Below are 25,744 nucleotides of genomic sequence, written 5' to 3' on the forward strand. Positions count from 1 at the left end.
GAATCTTTCCAATGTAAAATGTGCCAAAATCGGCCACTTACTGAGTAAGGATCTCAGGTGACATGTCTGTGAGGGTGTGTCCCTGTTTAGTTGAAAGTGTCTTTATTTTTAAAAAAGTTCAGTAGGAACTTCAGCAATGATGTCTTCAGTCAGAATTCTTCTCCCTTCGTCCTGGTGTCGTCCACACCCCACGTTCCTACCAGCCGGTGTTGAGCTCTGCAGGCTGGTCCACGCCACAGCTAGTTACATTTTACTCACAAACAGAAATACAAGACATATTTAAAATGCTTTACAGCAAATGGAAGTACACAAAATATCAAAATGTCTTACAACCGTATTAACACAATAATGTATGATATGGAAATGTTGCATGAAGTTAGATATTGATCCTCGATATTCCAGTCCACCGGCTTATTGGTTTTAAAAGATTAGTTTTAGATCTGTATTTATTGCCCCTGCTTTTGTCATTTGAAACTAGACAAATTGAAATGTACTTTATCTTTCTTTCATCTGGTTATATCACTGTTTTCCTAACACTGATTAGATGGTGTACTGCGCTTTAAACTTGCAATCTTGAGATGCAGATAGAGTGACAATTGATTGCAGTGGATGGATCAGGTGATTGGTAGTCATACTGTTCGATACATGATCCCTTTGTTAGGAAGCAAAAGTAATCCTAGGAAACAAAAAATGCAGTGTTGATTTAAACAAAATACAGTCAAATATGATTTCCCCGGGCAGTTTTCATGTTTTCTTTGAATTCTTGCCACATTTACACGAACATCTCAATTCCAAGAAATATACATTGTGTCTGCGTGGCTTTTGTTCACTAGCTGCTGTTTTGAAGAACTGCTTGCTAATAAGATCTTAGCACTTTTGTGCATTTCTTTTTATTTTAGCACCTTAAAACACATGGATGCCATATCATCTATTGGAGCATCTGGATTAACAGATATGAAGAAACTGGCTAAGTGGGTAGCAGAGTCCAGGCTTGATCCAAATGACCCCAGCAATGCAGCTCTGATGCAATTAATAATGGTAAGTTATGTTGGGTAAATCAAGGAAAATATTGTATCTCAAATGCATTATGAACCTCGGTGACTGGTACAAATATTTACCATGGCCTCATCTCTCCAAATTGTAGCTGCCCAACATATAACATTTTAATGAATAAATGATAGGAATAGTCTTTGCTTGTTCGAAGGGCTTAATTTTTCAAACAGCTTACTGGTTAAAAGCAACATCCTATGTTGCTCCAAGCCAAACAGACCAAGAATACATACAAAGGGTAATTTATGGTCTGGGCTCTAGGTGGTCTACATTTTGGGATTGTTAATACAATGACTTGTGCCTGAGATGTTGGAGAAGATCAGGTGGCACCTCTCTACATTATTGGGCACAGAATCCTGAGGCTTCTCCATGCCTGATGTGCTTCATCCACCTCAATGCAGCACTTCAGTACAGTAGAAGCATCTTCTTAGGATATGCACAGAACTCATTGAGGTCCCAGAAATCATTTTAAATGAGAGGCCTTCCCAAAGCTTGTCTGTAGTATTTAAGTAGCATTCCAATCACTGGGCACTCATTGGGAACGGTGCTTCAGCAGCCCTTTCATTGTGGCTGGTGCCTGATACTCAGAACCTTGTGGCATTCCAAGGAATTGATGTGCTGGAGCACCATTAAAGTATGTAAAGGAACTGACTTCTGAACATGGGTCAAGTTCAACTCAGATGCAGGCCTGGCAGCACCTCTGAATCATTTCCTGCCTATTTGAAAGCAGTTATGTTTGATTCATCAGGCAGCAATAATTTTGGACATTTTTATTGAGTTGTACTGTAACACTCCTCTTCTGGTCCAATTACCTGAGCCTGCTAAGGATGCTCTTGGTGTGCTGTATTTAAGCCTTGATACCTGTGTCTTGGTCAGTGAGATAAACAGCCATGATTATAGTGAATAGTTTTGTCCCCCCCACCCCCCGCCACCCCAGCAGCCATCCATTCAACCTTCTGAGTCCTTGAAATAATAGTGGCACTATGTATTGGCATAAGATGACGGAATCATGCCAGCTTAACTGGTAGCAACTTGCGGGATGTTTTACCTGTAATCAAAAACTAACTGCACATTCATGGAGTGGGATATCTTTCTGTCTATGATTATAGAATTGAAAAGCAGCAAAGTTATGTTAATCTTGAACAAACTTTGGTAAGACCACACTTAGAAGAACTGTGTGCAGTTCTGCTCACCATATTATAAAAAGGATATAGAGGCAGTGGAGAGGGGGCAGAGAAGATTCACAAGGATGATACCAAAAATGCATGGGTATACTCATCAGAAAAGGATTGACAGGCTGGGTCTCTTTTCTCTTGGAAAAAAAATAGGCTAAGTGGTAACCTAATAAAGGTCTTTAAAATCCTGAAAGATTTTGATATAGTGGATAAAGAGAGATTATTTCCTCTTGTGGGGAAGAGCATAACTAGTGCCCATCAATATAAGATAGTCACCAAAAGACCCATCGGGTACCCTGTGTGCCACAGAGGCAAGGGCCACCCCCACTGACAAATCTCACCCTGCGCTCACAACGGAACCCCTCTGCCTTCTCCCCACCAGGGCTACTGAGAGTGGCCCTGGTGATCTCCCATTAGCGCTGCCGGGACTGAAAAGATGCTAGCTAGTTGGAGAGCGGGCAGGTTTAAAGGCCCAGAAGTCCCAATGGCAGGGAGCTAACTGTCTGATTGCCATACAATCCCATTGGGACTTCTGAAAATGCTGCGACGAGGTTGCAACCAGTTTTCAAGCTGGTTCAATATGTGCAACATTACAACTGACCTATTATTTTAACAATCAAGTGCAAATAGTTTTAACGGGATTAAATTCTCGCTAGTTACCCAAGCTTTGAAGTTCCACTTCTAAGAGTCCATAACCACTTGGAGTTGTTACTCAAGCTGTGACATGCAGGTACCTTACTGTGATAATGGATGATTGTGAAATCAGTCACGCAGCACTAATCTGGTAATGGTAACCTTAAGGCGTATGTCAACAGACAGAGTTAAATAGCAAGCGATCATTTTTTTAATACTCCAGACAGTTTTTTCAAAGAGTTAAAGGGCAGGAGTTTTAAATTACCTCTCCAAAAGGGTACCCTGGCTATCTAAACAAACCCACAAAGTTCAGACTTGCTCCTACCAGGTCTAATCTGTGCACATCGGGTTTCAGTCAGCTCTCACCCCAAAATCACATGTGACTGGAGGCAGTTGCTGATTTCTATGGGCAGCTGCCTCCGCAAAACATGCAAGCACAAATCTTAACCTAGGCCCATTCCTGCCTTCCGTGAAAATGGTAGTTACTGTGTTCAGGGACTAGACTTCTGGATTCAGGCCTCTTCCACCATTTTCGCCATGACGGAGAGGCTCTCCATTGTGGGTAAAATCTAGGTGAATCGGCAATTCAGAATTGAACAAGATTGAACAAGAAATGTCAGAGTTAATGAAGGACAGACAGTATGAATTTGCTAACGACAAACTTTGTTTGACAATCTAAAAAGTTCTAAATTGGTAACAGTATCAAATACCTCCCTCAAGCTCTTGGTTGACAGGAGGCTGACAGCAGGAACTAAACATGTGGGGGATCTCAAGTGTGAATCCTTGTCCTACCATTTAATGGCACACTGATTTGAAGTTTGTTTTTCTATATTTTTTAATCATCCACAATGTTGAAGTAAGGCTGCTGCTGGAAGAAAAACACTCAACTTAATTTCAAACACTGTGGAGTACAGATCCCCAGGTGACAGACACAGCCAATTGAAATTTGTCGGTTTTGATGAATGTTACACACCCAACATGTTAACTCGTTAGAGATGTTGACTGACTTCCTGCATATTTTTAGCTTTGCTCCTTTTATTTCATATTTGAGTATTGCTAAAAAAAAGAGACATTTTATCGAAGCTTTTCATCTTACACTCATCAGGACAATTCGCAAGAATACAGCATAAGGGAAAAGAACATATTTGTACTATATGAGGAGAGAGTGCTGATCGGTTGGCAAGTGGACTCTGATTGGTAGAAGCGTTGCCATGGATAATGCACCAGTTGATGGTGATTGACAGTTAACTGCCAAACATTGTTTGAAATTTAAACCCAGGCAGCTCGACTCTAATTAGTCAATGCATTGCCCTGAGGAATGAACCAGAGAATGGCTGTCACTTCTTTAATTTAGCTGAAACAGTATGTACATGTTCTTTCTGTCTGCAAAGAACAGGGCCCTCTGTATTAATATATGTAGCTTCCAGTACATGCAAATGCGCCACACTGTGAGCCTGACTAGCAATCTTAAATTGGTTGTCAGCGTAATTCTTAGCACCTGAAGATGCTGTTTAATACGACTGGCAGATCATATTAAACAGCATGTCCATTCTGTTGTTTGCAACTGGCAAGGTACAGTCCGTAACCAACTAGCCCATGCTTGTAAAACACAAAACACAGACTCCAACATTAGATGTGATTCCGCGATTGGTGTGATCAGCGTGCTAAGAATTACACTGACAACCAATTTAAGATTGTCAGTCGGGTTAGTAGTGTGACGCATTTGCATGTTCTGGAAGCTACACATATTAATACAAAGAACCCTGTTCTTTGCAGACAGGAAGAACATGTACACACAGTTGTATAAAATTATGAGGGTCATAGATAGGGTAGACAGGAAGGAACTTTTGTCCTTGTTGAAGGGATCAATAACCAGGGGGCATAGATTTAAGGTAAGGGGCAGGAGGTTTAGAGGGGATGTGAGGAAGAATTTTTTCACCCAGAGGGTGGTGGGAATCTGAAACTCACTGCCTGAAAGAGTGGTAGAGCCAGAAACCCTCATAACATTTAAGAAGTATTTGGATGTGCACTTGCATTGCCATGGCATACAAGGCTATGGGCCTAGTGCTGGAAAATGGGATTAGAATAGTTAGGTACTTGTTTGACCGGCGCAGACCCGATGGGCCAAAGGGCCTTTTTCTGTGCTGTAGACCTCTATGATTCTAGAAGAAGAGAGATACCCCAATAAAATGATGTTCCACTTGTAACCATTATTGAACCAGTGACCTCTATGACTCTATTGCACCTGTTTCAGCTAAAAATAACATAAGTGACAGCCATTCACTGGTTCATTACTCATGGAAATGCCTTGGCCAATCAGGGGCAAGCTGCCCAGTTTAAATTTCAAACAATGCCTGGCAGTTAACTGTCAGTCACCGTCAACTGGCACATTCTCCATGACAACACCTCTACCAATCAGAGTCCGCTTGCCAACCAATTAGCACTGTGTTTTCATACAGAATAAATTTATTTTCCCTTAAATTTTATTCTTGCAAACTGTCCTGATGAGTGGAAGATGAGAAGCTTCGACAAAATGCCTCTTTTTTCAGCAATTCTCAAGATTTGAACTACCAAATGACTATTTCATATTTCTAGTGTTTGCAGTGTTTTTCTTTATTCAATACTGGTTTGTTGAAATGTAAATCACGTATTCCTTTTGTATTTACTTTCTCTCCTAACTTCCTCATAAACTCACTCACAAATTCCCAGCTCTCTTACCTGTGGCCCCCATGTCTACTGTCTTTAATACTCTTGATCCCAGCAAATCACTCTATCCCATCCATGCCACTCCCTTGGTAAAGACCTCCTCTTACCTTTCTGAATTCAAAACAGCATAAATTCAAGCATATTGGGCACACAGTCAGTCTGGTCATCCTCTGTCAATACTGCCTATTACTTCAAGATGACCATGGTGGTGAGGACAACTTCAGGTTTCATCATTCTATAACCAACTACCTCCTTAAACTTCAATTTCCTTCCACTTCTTCTCCATGCTTATTCCAAACATTAAATGTCAGGATTTCAGGGATTTCCTTGTTTCCAAGGCTAACACAATTCATGCAGCTCCCTTTCAGCTTCTTTCCCCCCCAATTTTCCCCCAGTAACCCACCACTTCAACCAAGAGCCTCCACCTTTTTGAAATTTCTCACCAGTATTCCCCCAATCCTATCAGGATTCATCTTATCCATGAAGCTCACCTCCTAATCCCTTGACCCATTCCTCACTTAACTTCTGATCACTCATATCCACTTGCTGGCATTCATGCTAGTCCACATTTTAATGGTTCCCTTTATTCAGACTCTATCCCTCTCGCTCCAAAGCCAACATTATCACCCTATCTCCTCCAAATATCCAGCCTCAACCCATCTGTCCAAAGAACCATCACACAATCTCCAACTTGCTTTTCTTCTTCGACATCCTTGAACATGTCACCATCTCCCAGCTCTATACCGATGTTTTGGAACACTCTATTCAAATCCTTCCAATTCATTTTCGATCTTTCTTAACAGCACCAAAATTTGCAAATTACTTTATAATTTTGGCCATGGTGCATTCTCCCTTCTTGACTTCTCAGCAACATTCCATGCAAATAATTACATCAGCACCCTCCAACACCTCTCCCATTCATCAGCATGAGACTGCTTTTGCATTGTTCTGTTCCTAACTATCAAATGTGCACTTTCAGCAATGGCTTCTCTTCCTTCCCCTACACTACTCCCTGAAGAGTTCCCAAAGAATCTGCCCTTGGCCTCTTCTTCCGTATTTACATGCGTCTCTCAGGAACATCATTGGCAGGTACGAGAACAGTTTTAAAATATACACTAATGATGCCCAGGTCTACCTCTCCACACCCAACTACCTTGTCATAGTACTTGCCTGATATCAAGTCTTGGATGAGTCACAACTTTCTCCAACTCAACATCAGCAACACTGAAGGTACTCCTTCCTTTCCACAGACACCATCTCTGACCTGACCATTCTCATTGGCTGAACAAATTTGCGGTCTTGGCATTGTTGTGACCTTGAACTGAGCTGTAAACCCAACATTCTACCCATTACCAAAACCATTTTCTTCCAACTATGTAGCATTGCCTGCCTTTGCCCCTAACTCAGCTCCAGCCTAGAAACATTTAAATATGCTTCTGTGTTCTCCAGCCCTGGCTACTCTTTGGTCTCCATACTTTACCTTCCATGACCTGTAGTAAACGTAAACCCCATCCTTGCCTTGATGATCTACATTGGCTGCTCATGCTGCAATACATTAAATTCAAAACTCTGTCCCCTAAACCCCTTCATGATTTTACATCATTCCAGCTTTGCAAACTCTTCCAAACTTAAATGCCCTTTCAAATGCTTTGTTTCTCTTATTCCAGCCTTCATTACAAAGCACTCCCTGCTTGCACATCATCTAATAGTGAAGCTGTTGGTTTTGCCAGTCTTACCCTGGGAATTCCATTCTTAGACTCCTAATATTTCCACTTCTCTCTTTACCTGTTTAAAAACCTCAAAATCTATTTCTTTAGCCAATTGAGAGCTACTACTCCAAATTTCTCCAATTCCTGCCTTTGGTTCTGTTTTCTTTGTTGGTGAAGTATTGTAGAGCATTTCTTTATCCTAAAGGAACTATAAAATCATATACAGAAGGAGGCTATTCAGCCCATCAAGTCTCTGTGGGCATTTTCAAACAAAGCTGTTTTTGCAGAGTACGACAGGTGCTGAGGCTCAGGACAACGATTTCTTCAGGCTTGAGCAGCTGCAAGAAGAATTTAACTTTGTTTCAGAAGAAGATTTTAATAAGTCCAAGAGATTCCGATTTCTGCAACTCCGAAATGAAGAGGTGGCAGAGTTCCATAATTATAAGCAAGTACCAATTCTGGATCGCGAGATTTCTGAGAAGATTTTCCAGGTATGATCTATGGTGTTGCACGGGTTTGTTCTTGAAAAACATCCTATATACAATAATGGTTCCTAATAGTGTTGGTACTGGAGTAACTACCCAGAGTTAATGGGGGAAATTTTCCTAGGCTCTTTAAGGCAGATTTGGAGTTGGGTTGGGGGCTGAGAAAACTAGAAATAACACCATTGGACAGTTATCTCAACATGTTCCCACCTCCTTCCATCTTTCCTGAGGCGGATTGATGGAAAAGTCAGGAATCCCCACAGCTGTGGAGGGATGGCAATTAAACTCATTGTGGAGGCAGTTAAAAGGGACAATCTGAGAGGAGCCCTCTTTCCCAATAGGAGAGCAGTCTCAGGCTGTGTCTCCTACCCACTAGTGAGGAGAAGGTGAGAGTGTAACTGGCAAACTTTGAAGGCTTTGATCATTTACACTGAATAGTTACAGAAATGGATAAGCTGAGAGGCTGCCTTGCAAGCACTCCTTCTGTTAGAGCGTCAGAGAGTGCTATCCCTGCGTGACAGGTGATTTTCAAATGCCTGGAAGGTACTTCACTTACCTTCAGCTTCACTCTTCCTCCTTCCCAGTAAACCAGGTGGGCACACATTGCTAGTGCCGAACAAGGTGTCTGTCATTGAAGATCCAATCCACCCTCCTCCCCCCACCCCACCTCCCACATCCCACATCTCTTAACTCTTGCCAAGTTTTGTGATCTCCTCTCTTGCAAAGCAAGAAAGCAGAGAGGTGGGAGTATTAGGAATGGCTTGTGTTCAGAGGATTAAAGGACAACTTTGGTGTATAGTCACTGTGAGAGGTCAAAGGCTGTTATTGTGGACAGCTCAGATGGGAATGTGAGGTCCCTGCACAAAGAGGGGAATGAGTGGAGCTGCACGGTGTGTTGTTCTGATGCGTGCTGGGCAGGAGAATGCTGTGCAACCAGAGTGTGGGGCTGGCGCTTCACATTGTTTCCCCACTCACCTGAGTTCTTCGATCCTCAGCTACTTCCATCCATGTCTTCTCAGTTGAAGAAGTTGTCCTCTTCTTCCTATCCAGAGGAAAGCTCACATCACTGCAACCCCTCAGCTGCAGTTCCAGGTAAGAGCGGGAGACCTGGAGGTCAGTCTACCAAAGTGTCCTAACCATTCCTGTGGGTGATATAATCTGATAAGTCCAAGTCCTGGTTAGCTTCTCTGAAGCATGTCATGGACTAACTTAGAAATGCTTCGTCTAATCGTCTATCGTCGTCATCCAGACCAACCACCCTAATTGGTCGAGAAATCCGCTCTTAATTAGTTTGCTATGGTAAAGAGCACTTATGTTGTTGTCTATTGGGGCAAAGAGCTTGTCATTGTCACTCAAATGTTCAAGATTAGATATTAAAAAAACTTCCTAAAAGTGGGAGCCTATAAATCCCTCGCTGGCAGCTGCACCATGGAAACTGAGATGCACTCTAATTTCTGCCCAACAACCTGAATGAACATTGACCAAATCCTGGGGTGGAGTTATTAGCATTAAACAGCTGGTGACGTGTGCCATTGACAACATTTCCTAGATGTTCACTCAGCGGAGGATAGAGGGAGCGATAAATGCCTGCTCAAAATGTCATTTGTCACTTTCCTACTATCTTGGCAAGCAAGTGGGCATGCATTCTGTTGGGGCCAAAGGAGATAGAACTGTTGCAATTTCTGGTAGGTGATGTCACTGCCTCCTTTTCTGACCAGAGCGTTAGGATGGAGAATTCAAGAGGCTCCCATCCCCTTCCCTCTGGAATTTTGGAAACTGCAAGGAAGGGGTGGAGAGCTGGTGGAACTGGTCACAAATATTTTCACCATCCCTGATCATAATGATATCTTTAAGGCGAGGACTTTCTAATCCAGTATTCTTTTCCTGCAGGTTGTCCACCTACCTTAGCTGGAAAACTCTGGTAAATTGCCTAGGAGTGGAGGTTAAATTAAACTAGTAACTTGTAGTTTTGTATGGCTAATAAAAGTGAGTTCTGTCCATTTCACATCCCAATAATTGGGGAGTGTGTGGTCAGGTAGTGATGTCACTGGACTAAGTAATCCAGAGGACCGGGCTAATGCTCGGGGGACACTGGTTCAAATCCCACCAAGGCAGCCAGTGGAATTTAAATCCAATTAATCAAATCTGGAATTGAAAGCTAGTCTCAGTAATGGTGACCATGAAAATGCCATCGATTGTTGTAAAAACTCATCTGGTTCGCTAATGTCTTTTTGGGAAGGAAATCTGCCATCCTTACCTGGCCTACAAATGAGCCCAGATCCACAGTACTGTGGTTGGCTCTTAACTGTCATCTGAAATGGCCTAGCAAGCCACTCCGTTAAAAGGCATATAGGGATGAGCAACAAATGCTGGTCTTGCAAGTGATGCTCGCATCCCATGAACGAATATTTTTTAAAAAGTTAATAGAATTGAAATGAAATCCAGCTTCTAATCAAGTGTTGCAAGTAATTAATGGGAATACACTGACGTAGCATCGATCACTCAGGTCGAGGAAGGCCTGTGCCTTCACCTCCAGCAAAACAAAGCAAGTAGGCAACAGATGAAGGTGGCCAAGCTTAGTATGTTTCTTCTGAAAATAACACAGCCCTCACCACCCCTTTTTTAAAAAAGCTCCTAAAATTTTCATAGTTAACTGCCTGATACACTTGAAAGTCTGCACCGATCTTTTCTGTTTGCCCAGTAAGGGATGCAGTAAGCTTAGTTATAGGGATACATCACATTTCCTTAAATTCAGAAAGTTTTATGTAAACTAGCAGAGCAAATGTTTACAGGTCCCTATTGTATTAAGTGTAACAACTAAAACCACACACTTTAACAGGCAACTGGAAAGTTTCACATGGCATCTCCAGCTAGGATCATCCTACCTATCAGGCTTTAGCATGGCTGGCATGGGACTTTGAGAACCAAGTCAACCCTGCATGATAGACTTGCTGGACCTCAAGTCCGTTAAGAACTAGAATGTGCTTTTACATGTCCAGCATTGAAATAAACATAAAGAGACCCAGGGATTGAACAGCTTGCCTTTGTCACTGCATAACCTGCTTACTAGAATACAACATGTGCTGCAACATAATCTCCTCATCTTCAATAAGCATGTGAATATACATTTTATACATGTGGCTCAGGTTATGAACCAACAGATGAATTTATTAACATTAAACCTGTAAATGAGCAGTATTGCATACAAATAATATCTTTACAGTAATAAGAAACTTTGCTAAATTCCTCAAAGTCAAAATATCAAATTTGTTCTTACCCTCAATATAAAATTGATCATGAATATAGTTGCTCACATTTTATGGGATGAAACATTATCATGAGCTCTCATTAACTCTTTAACCCCAAGATGGACTGACGAGCTAAGTACAGGCAAACAACCATAAGTGTCCTGCTGCAGAGCTTTCTACCAAAGGGACTACAAAGTATATTCACCCTGCACATCTTTCAGCTCTAAACTATGTGTACACACCAGTCACATAGGATATTTATCCAAATATTTTATATGATCTGTGATTTTTAGATAATTGGTGCTTTGTTGAACTAGCTACCAAGTGCATTATACTTCAGATTGACATCAGTGTTTCAACAGACATTAGCATATTAAACCCTAACTTTTGTTCAAAAGTTAAAAGCCACGCCACAAAATGATGTCTTTAGCAGAACGGCCAGTGAAGTATGTTCCATGCAGCTTGGGGGAGAAAAAGCAGGAGTTAATAACCTTATCACAGTGTGTGCTGGTCAGCAAGAAAAACCGTAAAATAAAGGAACTGGCCCAAGGGTCCCTAATTTTGTTACAGTAACTACAAGCTATGTTTAAAGTTTAAAAGCTTCAAATTTGTAGCTACCCCTCAACTAGGAGATTTATACAAATAGCAGACTGGAGAATCTGTGAAACTAGGTTACGGTCTGTAAAATGAAAAAAGGTAAACCATATCAAGGTTTTCCAGTGTAACATGTGCACTTAAAATTCCTGTACATGTCACCTCAATGGATGAAGAATACTTTATCTGGTGACTTGTTGCTGTAGTGCTTTGGTGCACCAACATTCTGTCATGGTTTTGCACAATGGTGAGTTGATGAGCTCAGTCAGTCTGGCAGGAGTTTCACTCTACAGAAGGAAAAATTGGATGAAATAAGTCAACTAAATATTCAGGAGCAAAATTTGTTAATTTAGGAACCTATTCGTAAATGTACCTAACTTTGTACCTCGTGCTTTCTTTTATTCTATTTTAGGAATATGAGAAGAAACATCGTGAAAAAGATGTAGTTGATATGACAAGCCATCTTGATCCCCACAGAGCACTGCTAGCTAAATTCCTGCAGAAGGTAATCTAATAACGCTAGCAGCCTAGTTTTGGACTTAGCATTGCCATCAAACTTTAAAAGTTTCGGTGAAAAACATACAGTTCAACATTGCACAGTTTCTGGCCATCAAACCTCTGACTAAATGATTTACTGTGATAGATACAATTTACAAAAGGGCCTACTTTTTCAATTTTTTCATTGAATGAATATTCCAGATAAGAAACGCGGCTGAGCTAAACATAAAGAAAATTCTTTCAGTTCCACAACAGTAAAATAATAACATAAGTCTTCACGGCTAGTTGATATTTGACCCAGCATGCTGAAAAGGCTGGGAGGAGATTGATAAGATTTTGACCATCATTGTGAAGGAATTAATGGGCACTGATGCAAAACCGTTTTAAAAGAAAATAGGCTAGGCCGATGTGGTGCCCGTACTCAGTAAGGATGAGAAAGTAGACATAAGCAATTACAGACCCCTTAATTTTCTATCCTGAGCAAATTAATTGATTCTTCACACACAGTTTCAAAAACTCGGATACTGTGTTTTGCTTAGTTGAAATATAGATCAGGAAATTAAGCACAGGGTCAACTTATAATGGTCATAAATGAAAACGCAGAGTCAAAGATTAGAGTACTGAACCGCATATTAGCTCATGGAAGAAAAGAATTATCAATAGTTTGGGAGAAGTATCAGATCAAACACTGAAATATATTTAACAGTGTGATATACATAAAAATGAGTTGAATAGGATACAGTTTAAATGTGTTCGTACCAGGCATAAAGAAATTTCATGAAAGGCTTAAGTTCTGTGGATAATTTGATATGGCAAAAACTAGGTTGGGATTTTCCCATTCACGCTTTTAAGTGCAGTGGTGACTGGGAAAAGCGGCGTTTTCCTCACTGGGCGCAATGACCAGTTTTCGTGCTGTATTGTCCCTTTCCTGTCTCATTAATTATGCATCAACAGGAAACATGTTTGATATATCAGGCAGGCACCCCCTGATTTTCTCTCCCAGCTGTGGCCTCAGCGGTCCTTAGCTCCCGCTGCCATATTTAAACTGCACCCACACACAGCCTTTCCAAAGTCAGCAGCCCAGGACATCCCCAGGGAAGACATGGCTCCGAAATGCAAGAATTCTGCTGCTCCCAAATTTAGTGATGCTTCGTTGGGCCACCTGCTGGACACCGTCAAGGTCCGCCAGGACGTCCTCTACCCCAGTAATGGCCAGAGGAGGCCAACCAATGCCACCACTCCGACTTATGAGGTGGTGTCAGCAGCGGTCAACACAAACACAGCGCAGAAAACGTCTGCAATCCAGTGCAGGAAGAGGATGAATGATCTCATCCATTCCGGCAGGGTAAGTCAAACATCTCAGCACTCTCAACTCACACACTCACAAGCCCATTAGCACATAGCAGGATGATAGTCCACAGGGATCTCCCACACTGCCAGCTAAAGGCCCATCACCAATCGCTCTCTTACACGCACCTTCACATCTCTATCTCTCTCCTGTGTAGATTGCGTTGTCATCCCATGCACAGCTCCAGTAACCGCACAAACATGGCAGGCATCCTTACCCTCTGCCTTGGCACGTCTCCTGCTCACACTCTCTCCATTTGTCTTTATGCAGGTCAAGCTTGCACACAATAGGAGGGAGAGGTCTCAGACCAGGGGCAGAGTGGCTGAAATCAAGTCCCTAACCAAGATGAGGAGCGTGCCATTGTGCTGGCCGAAGAGGACAGGGACCGTGCGTGTGGTGATGGTGAGATTGGTGGCGCACACCCAGATGAGGATCCTGCACCAGCTCACCCCTCAGACAACCATACTGTGAGTCCATCTATCTTTCAATCGCCTACCACGCACTAATTATCTCTACTTTCTTTCATAGGCACAACTGGAAAGTGCCCGAGGGCATCAACAAGCCAGGTTCAGCCTGAGGCAATAGCACCTGCGTGCACCGAGTTCAACACTGGTAGGATGGCGGCCACCATGAAGACCTTGGCCCAGGACCTAGGTCCTGCACTGCACCAGGAACTGCACTTCATCGATGTAGGCATTGGTGGCATCCATCACTAGCTACGCGAGAGAGAAGTGGGGTAATTCAATCTCATTCCAGCTGCCCCTTCTGAAGGAGTCAGCCAGGGTCCCCAGGCGCCATAGGGAGGAGGATCTGCAGCCGGACACCCCACGACCATCCACCCAGGTGATTCCAGGAGTGATCAGCTGATCCCAGCCCCCTCTTCCTGTGACCCCATCACCTCCAGCTCTACAGGCTGAGGAGGGTGCACCTGCCCCATAGGACATTCAAAGCGGGCCAAGGCCCTCCAAGTCTCAGCCCACTAGATGACACCTGCCAAGGTCATCACAGATAACCGGTCAATGTAGTCAGCAGGATGCCTCCAACTCTGCTATGGGTATTGGGGATGCACCAAGACGTAGTGGTAGGGTTAGGAATATTTAGAAATGTTAGGAGCACGATGGTGATAAGGGTGTTAACCACATGTATATAATGTTCACCAATGTAAATAAAATTGCACCCATTTCACATCTCCTCTTGTGTATGCCTCTTTATCATGAGCTGTATTGTTGTTCATCAGGTGTGACACCATGGTCCCTCCCTCCACTTATTGCAGATGTTGCTGTCATGTGCCTGTGGTCAATGTCATTACAGTGTAGGGATGCAAAGCTGTGCCATACATTCTGCATAGCTCCCACTCACCTAAACACTCGCCAAGGTCAGTGATGATAAATCCAAATGGTGATGTCTGGCGGCCTTTGAGCATGCTCTGGAAGCGCAGATGGTAGCTTGAGACAATGTTTGAGTGAGGATATAGTGAAGCTGAAGAGTGCTTTGTATTATCAACGAAGGGTGACCTTGAGGGCTTCACGGTATCTTAGCATTTTGGAGTTTGCAAGGGCCAGAACTGGCCATACAGTCCTTTCAAATCCAGTCGTGAATGGTGGTGGACGATTAAACAACTCACTGGAGGAGGAGGCTTCACAAATATCCCCATCCTCAGTGATGGGGGAGCCCAGCACATCAGTGCAAAAGATAAGGCTGAAGCATTTGCGACAATCTTCAGCCAGAAGTGCTGAGTCGAAGACCCATCTCGGCCTCCTCCAGAGGTCCCCAGCGTCACAGATGCCAGTCTTCAGCCAATTCGATTCACTCCACATGATATCAAGAAACAGCTGAAGACACTGGATACTGCAAAGGCTATGGGCCCTGACAATATTCAGGCAATAGTACTGAAGACTTGTGCTCCAGAACTTGCCTCGCCCCTAGCCAAGTTGTTCCAGTACAGCTATAACACTGGCATCTCCCCAGCAGTGTGGAAAATTGCCCAGGTACGTCCTGTACACAAAAAGCAGGACAAATCCAACTCAACCAATTACCATCCCATCAGTCTACTCTCGATCATCAGTAAAGTGTTGGAAGGGGTCGTCAACAATGCTATCAAGCGGCACTGGCTTAGCAATAACCTGCTCACTTGACACTCAGTTTGGGTTCTGCCAGGATCACTCAGCGCCTGACCTCATTACAGCCTTGGTTCAAGCATGGACAAAAGAGCTGAACTCAAGGTGAGGTGAGAGTGACTGCCCTTGACATCGAGACGGCATTTACCCAAGTGTGCCATCAAGGAGCCCTAGCAAAACTGGAGGCAATGGGAATCAGGGGGAAAACTCTCCACTGGTTGGAATTGTACCTAGCACAAAGGAAGATGGTTGTGTTGTTGGAGGTCAGTCATCTCAGCTCCAGGACATCACTGCAGGAGGTCCTCAGGGTAGTGTCCTGTGCCCAACCATCTTCAGCTACTTCACCAATGACCTTCCTGCCATCATAAGGTCAGAAGTGGGGATGTTTGCTGATGATTGCGCAATGTTCAGCACCATTCACGACTCCTCAGATACTGAAGCCGTCCATATGCAAGTGCAGCAAGATCTGGACAGTATCCAGACTTGGGCTGACAAATGGCAAGTAACATTGACACCTCACAACGCCAGGCAATGACCATCTCCAACGAGAGAGAACCTAGCCATCACCCCTTGACATTCAATGACATTACCATCACTGAATCCCCCACTATTAACATCCTGGGAGGTTACCATTGACCAAAAATTGAACTGGACTAGCCATATAAACACTGTGGCTACAAGAGCAGGTCAGAGGTTAGGACTCATGCAGTGAGTAACTCACCTGCTGACCCCCCAAAGCCTGTCCACCATCTTCAAGGCACACGCCAGGAGTGTGATGTAATATGCAAGGATGAGTTTAGCTCCAACATTCAAGAAGCTGGACACCGTCCAGGACAAAGAAACCTGCTTGATTGGCTCCACATCCACAAACATTCACTTCCCCCCCCCCCCACCACTGACGAGCAGTGGCAGCAGTGTGTACCATCTACAAGATTCACTGCAGGAACTCACCCAGGCTTCTAAGACAGCACTTTCCAGACCCATGACCACTACCATCTAGAAGAACAAGGGCAGCAGATAGATGGGAACACCACCACCTGGAAGTTCCCCTCCAAGTCACTCACTATCCTGATTTGGAAATATATCGCCGTGCCTCCACTGCCTCTGGGTCAATATCCTGGAACTTCCTCCCTAACCTCACTGTGGGTGTACTTATACCACACACACTGCAGCGGTTCAGGATGGCAGCTCACCACCACCTTTTCAAGGGCAATTAGGGATGGGCAATAAATGATAGCTTAACCAGCGAAGCCCACATCCTGTAAATGAATTTAAAAGAAAATAAACTGTGTGAATATTGTGATCCTAGGTGCTGCAAATCCATGGAAAGGGCAGGATCAATGCATGCGCGCATCCCTAACTGGGAGTGCCAGATGTCAATGTGACGGAGGAGAAAGTGGTACGGAGGTGTAGGTGATCTCCAAATGGAGTAAGACCTGCGGAATGTTTTTGGCTGTCTTGGCCCATGTATGACCTTTCAGTATCCCCATCGGGGTGACACAGAATGCATTGTCCCCTTGGTGGAGTTCGATCTCCTTGAGAAACTTTGTCAGACTGAAGGCATACAGCTATGAGTGCACTGAGGATTGTAGAGCAGCTCCTGCCTCTACTAAGCTGCCATGGCAAATGGGATGTTGCAGAGACACGAGTAGAGGCACTGCCTTCTGATGCCTGATGCTGGAATGCCCTCCTCCAGGTAGCACCTCATCTCAGCAAGGACACAAGCACCTGAGGCTTCATCCTCCTTCAAAGGAACAGGACAATGGTTGCAATGAGAGGAATAGCAATGAAGTTCATGTGGATCCATGATAGAATGCACTTGTCCAAGAGGATGCTCACTTCAACTCGTTATCATCCTCTTAGAATCTGGTGGTTATGAGGGCCTCACGTGCATGCCTGTCTCGTCTGACCCGTGCTATGGCCTCTTTCCCTGCAGCCTCAGCTTCCTTGACCTCATTGCCTCATCCCTTTCAATGTGCATTTCCTCCACATTGGCATCTTGCAAGACCCCACCTCCCCCCTTTGCAGCGCCAGGTTGTGCAGGGCGCAGCAAACCAAGATGATCCATGAGACCCTCTGGGGCTGTACTGGAAAGCTCCGCCAGATGTGTTGAGGCATCGGAATCGTATCTTCAAGATGCCAATGCTCTGCTCCACCAATGATTGGGTAGCAGTATGAGCAACAATGAACCTTCTCTCAGCGAGATTTTGTGGCTGCCGCCAGGGCGTCATCAGTCATGTTCTTTGGGTGTACCCTTCGTCACTGAGGAGCCAGGCCTGGATTCTGTGTGGTCCATCGAAGATGTAAGGGAGCTGCAATCTACTCAAGTTGTAGGAGTCATGACAACTTCCTGGGTATCTTGTGCAAAGCTGCATGACTTGTTTCTTGTGGTCGCAGGCCAGCTGTACGTTGAGTGAGTGGAAGCCTTTCCTGTTGATGTATCGGAGTGCCTGTTGCCAGGGACCTTTAAAAGCTCCGAGTGCAGTCAATGGCTCCCTGTACCTGTGGGAATCTGGAAATCTCAGCAAAGCCCACTCTGGTGTCCTGGCTGTCTTGATCTCTGCACGCAATTGTGGGCCTTAGCAAAAAGGGCCTCTGTTACCTCCTGTATGCAATTGTGTGTGGAAGCTTGATCCTGCAGAGGTCCCCAGTGGAGCTCTGGAAAGAGTCACTCACATAGTAGTTAAGAGCAGCAGTGACTTTCAGAGCCACTGGCAATGGATGTCCTCTCAGTCCCCATGGAATCAAATCTTTGAGTGTGTGGCAGATGTGAGTTACCAGATCCCTGGGGTGTGGAGGCGTCGGCGACACTGTCTCTCACTCATCTGCAGATAAGATGTGTGTTCTACACCCTCGGTCACGAGAGCTATTTACGAACATTTCTGCTAGCCTAATCTGCGTCTGGAGGGGGCACTGCTGTCCCTTGCTCATGAGGGTGGAGGTCCTCCATTTGGCCAGCTTGGCACCACCATTGCAATCTTCTCCGCCACCTTTCCTGCCTGTATGCGATTATGCAGGCAGCAGTAAATCCAGCCTCCATCTTCCTGAAGTTCTCCTCTCTGCAGCATCAGAGGAAAAAGACATGAGTCAGCATAAGCCTCCATATCCTATTTCTGTAGTTTACTAGTGAGTGACTGTGAGTTCAAGGGCTTGCTTCCAGTGTCGACACCTATTTACCAGTGCAAGGAACGTTTCAAGGTTCTTCCCCTCCCTGCCCCCGCACCCCTCTTCCCCACCACCCCCCCTCCGCTTTACACGACTGGCTGCTTTGAGATTGCTTTCACCAGGTGCTGGGATCCTCATTCACTGCACTGTAATACTACACTGTTTGTCATACACATGAGGGCTAATGTTCATTGAGGAACTGAGATTATTTGAGGTGGGGAGAGCTGAGGCTTCTCATCTGTGAGCCTGCCAGCGCTAAGAGCTCCTGCTTTAAAGATGTATCTGTAGCTTGTCCAGTCACCCAAATGTTCTAGACCTCATTATCGTTCTGAGCAATTGGCACACTTGGAACAAGGAATTAATGCAAGGAGATTGATTAGTGTCATGACTTATCGTTAGTCTTGCATGAATGCGCTTTATTGCTTCACTCTCCTGATTCCCTGCATTGTCATTGAAAGCCTCCAAGCATGTCTCAGCTGTGCATCTCTCCTCATTTGGGAATACAAAGTTTGTTTGGGTGACCCTTTAACTGCACCCCACCCCCGCAGTGCAGTGCACCACTCCTCCAAACAGCCCTGTGATTCATCAGCAGAGTTTTTCCTCAGTTTAGTTTGTGCTGTTCCATCGCTTCAGGTTGCAAGATGGTGGTGTTGAGGTCTCACTACCAGACCAACCTGGGCCCTCCCTTGTGTGACTGTGGTAATCCCTCCCATCGTCCTGGCGGAGCATAATGTTTGAGTTTCCCTCATCCTGATAATTGTCAAGCCTCCCCCTCCAATGCTTTGTGCCATTTTGATTGCAATGGATATCCTTGTGTAACCCCCGAATGGTTTGAGGTAGATGTGACTATGCCCCATTTGGATATTACCCCGCCACATCTTGAGGCCTATTGCACAGAGAGCTGTTGAGTGTCCCACCACTTCTATGCCCCGTGAGACCTTTAAAAGGCCCTCCACTACCTTTTCCCCATCTACAGCCCATCCTGACTGTGAGAGTGCAATCTGCGGCCCATTATTCAGCCAGAAACCCCCCCAGACTGAGGCGCCTGTACAACGGCCACGCTCTGCATAGAACTGCTGGGCATGACTGACGCTGGACTGACATGCCCTCCCCATCTTTGGACTGGTACAAAGACAGTCTTTGCAAGCTCAGCGATGTAAACTGAAGCACTTCACTCTGCCATCCTCCCATTCTGGCGCCAACTCGCTTATGAGCCTAAGACACACTTTCCCATTCTGACCCAGAGGACACTTCCAACCCGCACCCCTCCTAGACTGTGTCTGAGTGCTACCTTCACCCCACTTCCCCGTCTCCATCCCCACCAGTGGAGCCCTTGCCCTGCAGCCCCTTCCCTTGCCTCTGCCCCCCTCTTTCCCCCCTCCCCCCAGTCGCGGCCTTACCTTACCACCCCTTACAAGACACCCCCACCTTACTGCTGGTCTGGTAGGTAGGGCCTTGCCTGTGAAACTCCTCTGAAAGTGCCGTGCTGCTGCCTGCGAAGCTGGGTGCGGAGTCCTAGGCCAAGGTGCTGCAAGCGCTGCGTGGTGCAAGGTATGCGAACAAACCTCAAAGTCACAAGCTAAGTGCAGATCGGCAGGTACATGTCGCTTATATACGGTTGTGAAACATGTCGGTCTAATTAGATGCAGGTGTGCCCTTTTGATCTAACGTGGCAGCGGAGGCGGGGTGGGTCGATACCGGCGAGCAACCATTATAATGAGCGTGCATGGCATTAAAATGTATTGAAATGTCATTCTTGACATGGCGCGGCTGGAACCGTATGCCACCATTGAAATCAGGAGCAGACGATCGCTACCTGTTTCCCTGCCTACGTAAAATGGACTTTTTCACTGTCGCAACATCTTGCTCTCCTGCCCGCCATGGCGCCCACTGCGGGCGGAAGCGGAAAACCCTGGCCTAGGGTTTTGTAAAAAGGCATTTAATAAACAGAACAGATATGTTACAAGAGAAAGCAATCATAAATATAAACGTAACAAAAAGAAGTGGAAAGGGAACTTTGGAAGGCCAAAGGGAGTACAGGAGAAGACTGGCAATTCACCATAGGCAACTAGTAGTCTTTTAATAGCATATAAGAAATAGTGGGGATTGAAAGGGTGGGACTACTTAGGGAGCTAGCTTGTACTTTACAAAGAGGGAATGGCAGAAATGTTCAAACATTTTGACTCAGTTTTAAAGGAAGAACTGCAGAACTATCAGAGCAAGATATGAAAGAGCCACTACTGGAGATAAACCTCAAAAGAAAACTCCAGTAAAAAAAATGAACGGAACTAAACTAAAAAACTCTGCAGACCTAGTTAGCATGCATCACAGAATACTGAAGTAGACTAGGGACAATGTAACATCAACAATAATTTTCCAAAAATCTTTGGGAATGGAGCTCCTGCCAAAGGACTTTGGTGTGCCAAATGTTATCCAATTACTCATTGTTACCCAATGTTCAGACAAGTTCAGCCAAGAAATGTATGTGTGTAGGTGTTGCTTAAGTTATGGTATATGTCTGAGGGCCATCATACAGAATAAAATTATTTAACTCATAGTCCAAATCATAGTCCATCAACATGAGTTAAGTCACGAAACTATAATAAGTTTCATAATATTAATGTGGTAATTGTAAAGTAGGTTTATGGCTGTGAGTTAGATGGTTCTGTCTGTGTGATTTAATTAGAGTCAGACAGGTTACAAGTTTGAAATTATCAGTAGAAGTGAGGGACAAAGGCATTTGAGATGCTAATGAGTAAACATGGATGAGGTCTTAGCGTGTAGGGTGTGAAGGAAATTTGCCATTTTAGATAAGTGAAGGAGTTGTTTGGGTTTCAAAGGGATGGTACGATGTTTATAACTAGCAAGGTTATTAGGCTTATTTTCTCCAAAAGGTACTGACCATATTGGGAACTGAAAGATTTTTATATTATGGGAAAAGTACAAAGACCTATAGAATTTACAGATTAAAGAGAGAGAAACATATATAAAGAAGGAAGGAAGACTATGTTGGGGGGCCATGTAAGATCTGAGAGGACCATGTAAAACACCCTTGGGGAAGTCTGCTGTGTCCAGTAACTAAAGCCTTTGGAATTCCACTGTGAGTGGGTGCTGTGGTAAACTTGCTGGCTTGCTACTTAAATTTAAATTTTCTTTTGGACTGTTGTCTTAAAGGGGGTGTCTAGCTGGGAATCAGTTTAATTAGGAATTTTGGGATTTGTTATAGTATTAAGTAACTGTAATCTTATGTACGTGCTTGAAATCTTTTCTTTCATTAATAAATGTTTTAATTTAGTTTTTAAAATCTCCAAAGGCGTTTGAGGACTCATTACTTCTGAATTTAGCGCACAGATCTTCTCGTAATAAATACAAGTTGCAAAACCATTGTGATAGCTTGGCCAAGTATCCTTTGTGGATTTGGTCCACCTGGCACACATCACCTGTCACGTCATAACCGTAAATAAAGGGCCCGATTAATTTAACTTAATATTTTGAGGAAATCAGAGTGTAAGGATAGAAAAATGGAGCTTGGTGGCTTGGGGACTGAAAGCAGATTAAGGAGTAAATTCATGTTTTTTGCATTGGTGGGATGTGAATAATGTGTTGAGACATTTTTGTTTTCCATTTATACTAATGCTTTGGATATGGACTTGAGAGGAATGATATTGCAGCTTGCTGGGAATAATAGTTTAAGTGACATGGCAAATTGTGGCACAGAATGCAATGATTTATGGAAAGCTAGATATCAAGTGCTTACATAAGGTTCAATGCAGATAAAATAGACCATAGAAAAGTAAATTAAACTCTGGATTTTACACTTAGGGGCATGATATATAAAACTAAGGAAGTGATATGGAATTTGAACAAGACGTTGATTAGACTGATGCGGAAGTATTGCATGCAATTCTGCATATCCAAATAGTGCACAATATTAGAAACATAGAAACTAGGAGCCGGAGCAGGCCATTTGGCCCTTTGAGCCTGCTCTGCCATTCAATATGATCATAGCTGATCCTTTACGTCAACATCATATTCTCGCTTTCTCTCCATACTCCTTGATGCCCCTAATATTCAAAAATATATCAATTTCTTTCTTGAATATACCCAGTGACCCGGCCTCCACAGTCTTCTATGGTAGAGAATTCCATAGGTTGACCACCCTTTGAGTGAAGAAATTTTTTCTTATCTCAGTCCTAAATGGCCTGCCCTGTATCCTGAAACTGTAGCCCCTGGTTCTAGACTCCCCAACCAGGGGAAACATCCTCCCTGTATCCAGTCTGTCTAGCCCTTTTAGAAATTTATATGTTTCAATCAGATCCCCTCTCACCCTTCTAAACGCTAGTGAATATAATCGAACTAATCTCTCCTCATATGACAATTCTGCCAACCCCGGTATCAGCCTAGTGAACCTTTGCTGCACTCCCTCTATGGCAAGTATATCCTTTCTTAGGTAGGGAGACCAAAGCTGCATGCAATACTCCAGGTGTGGTCTCGCCAAGGCCCTGTATAAGTGCAGTAAGGCATCCTTACTTATGAACTCAAATCCTCTTGCAATGAAGGCCAATGTACCATTTGCCTTCTTAATTGCTTGCTGCACCTGCCTATTTACTTTAATTGACTGGTGTACAAGGGCACTCAAATGCCTTCGTGCATCCACATTTCCCAATGTATCACCATTTAGATAATACTCTGCCTTTCTGTTCTTCACACCAAAGCGATTAACTTCACACTTATCCATGTTATACTACATCTGCTATGTGTTTGCCCACATGCACAACTTGTCTAAGTCGCCCTGAAGCCTCTTTGCATTCTCCTCACAACTCACAACCTTGCCCAGTTTTGTGTCATCAGCAAACTTGGAAATATTGTATTTGGTTCCCTCATCCAAGTCATTTATATACGCCATGAACAGCTGGGGTCCTAGCACTGATCCCTGCCATGCAAAATTTACAACAAAGGTTCACTGTAACACTATGAGAAATGAGAAGTTATAGTTAAAAAGGGGGCCTTTTCATTGAAATGGAGATAACTTAGGGGGATCTAATAGAGACTTTCAAAAGATTTTATGAAGGTATAGTCAAAGATTGTTTTCACCAGTGAACGAATCAGTGGGCAGAACTATTTGCTCGGTGTAGGAGCGTGCACCCAACATGCTCGAGCGTAGAACAGCACGTGATGACATCAGGTGAGCATCCCGATGTCATCGCGTGTTTGCGCGATATTTCGGGCAGGTGCCGGAGCCGCGCCGGTCATTAATTAAGAGGCCAGTTAAAGCCATTAAACAGTCAATTGACACTGATTTTTCATTGCCCGTGCGATTTCAAGCTCGACGCCCAGGCCAAACGGGCAGGCGGCCAGCCAACAATTTCAAAAACCTCAGCAAAGGGCAGGATAAAAAGGGTCAGCGGCATTGCCAGTGTGAGCAGTGAGGAGTTTGGTGGGTAGTTTGCTGCTGGTGACTTATTGGTATATGGCACCTTTATCTCTGGTCAGGGCTTCATTGTTAGCATTTCCAGGACCATTTTAGGACTCCTTGGTGTTTTCAAGGACCCTAGAGAATTCTGACTGTATGGACCCTTCCAGGTATCAGACAGTCTTCTGTTACCCTGGTAATGGGGATTGTGGTCTCTGCTGGTGGCACCTCCTCTGAAGAGGAGGAAGAGAGGGGCAGAAGGGAGAGGAGGCCTGGTGTCCCAATGCAGCTTCCAGGAGAGTGACCTGTGGGAGGACAGGCGCAGGCACAAGGGGTGCAGGGCCAGCTGGCAGTCCAAGGCAGAAGAGGCCGCAGAAGACGCCATTACCCTGCTGCCAGGGTTTACAGGCGGTGATGCAGCTACCTCAATATGTCAGAGGTGCAATGCTGAAGGGGGCACCGCCTCTCCAGGGAGACCGTGGCCTCCATTTGTCAGATGATTGGGCCTGAGATCAGGTCCGACTGTGTGGGTGGACACCCCATGCCAGTGGCTCTGAAGGTCACAGTGGCCCTCAACTTCTTTGCATCCAGGGGTCAGTGGGTGATCTGTGTGGAGTCTCCCAATCAGCTGTCCACAATTGCATCAAGCTGGTGACAGAAGCTCTATTCAGGCGGATATTGACTTTCGTTCATTTCCATATGGACAAGGCCAGCCAGGTCGAGCGAGCCAGAGGCTTTGCAGTGATTGCTGGGTTCCCCAGCACCCAGGGTGCAATCGACTGCACACATGTAGCCATCAAGGTGACAGCTGGCCAACTGGGTTCCTTTGTCAACAGGAAGGGATTCCACTCCATGAACGTGCAGATAGTGTGTGATCACAAGGTGCAGATTCTGCAAGTTTGTGCAAGGTACTCTGGCAGCTCCCATGATGCTTACATCCTCTGTTGCTGGGTGACAAGGGCTATCCATTGAAAAGGTGTCTTATGATGCCCCTCCGTTGTCAAAGAACAGAGGCAGAGCAGCATTATAATAGGAGTCATGTCTCCACAAGGATGGTGGTAGAGAGAAGCATAGGGCTTCTGAAGGTTTGCTTCCGATATCTGGACCGATCAGGAGGCGCACTGCAATACCCCCAGTGCGGGTGTCACTGATAGTGGTTGCACGCTGCGCTCTCCACAATCTGGCACTGGCAAGGGGGGGACCCACTGGACGAAGAGGATGTTGACACAGCTGTACAGGCCCCAGATGATGAATCCAGTAGTGAGTCAGAAGAGGAGCACGGTGAGGAGAATGCTGAGGGCATGGAGCCAGACCTCGGTAACCTCCAGGGAGGCAGGGACACCTTGGTCCAACGCTCCTTCAGCTAAGCTGCCAAATAAGCGCTACCACCTCATGCCAGGGCTGCCGCCTCCATCCAGATGTCTAAAATGTCCATTTCCTTTGACCCCAAAGGCCACTCAGTGCCTGTAATAGAGTTTCGAGCCACCTGTGTCCAGCATTACATACTGGCGTACTCTGCACCACATGAATTTAAAAAGGTGAAGCATACTCAGGCCATTGTGACAAAAGAAAATTTATCTCATGCTGATAGAACAAATTAACA

At 44.7% G+C, this 25,744-nt stretch overlaps 1 protein-coding gene across 2 annotated transcripts in view; it reads left to right on the forward strand.

Annotated features, from left to right (window-relative positions):
• cc2d2a (coiled-coil and C2 domain containing 2A) overlaps positions 1-25,744 on the forward strand; it is a 191,960-nt gene that overhangs the window by 110,722 nt on the left and 55,494 nt on the right. For both annotated transcript variants that reach the window (XM_078544962.1, XM_078544971.1), the window contains exons 22-24: positions 900-1,038; positions 7,561-7,764; positions 12,013-12,105. In XM_078544962.1, coding sequence (XP_078401088.1) covers positions 900-1,038; positions 7,561-7,764; positions 12,013-12,105 — 436 coding nt within the window. The remainder of the gene's footprint in view (positions 1-899; positions 1,039-7,560; positions 7,765-12,012; positions 12,106-25,744) is intronic.

The sequence above is a fragment of the Cetorhinus maximus genome, chromosome 1 (genome assembly GCF_964194155.1).
Source record: "Cetorhinus maximus chromosome 1, sCetMax3.hap1.1, whole genome shotgun sequence".
Classification (NCBI taxonomy): domain Eukaryota; kingdom Metazoa; phylum Chordata; class Chondrichthyes; order Lamniformes; family Cetorhinidae; genus Cetorhinus; species Cetorhinus maximus.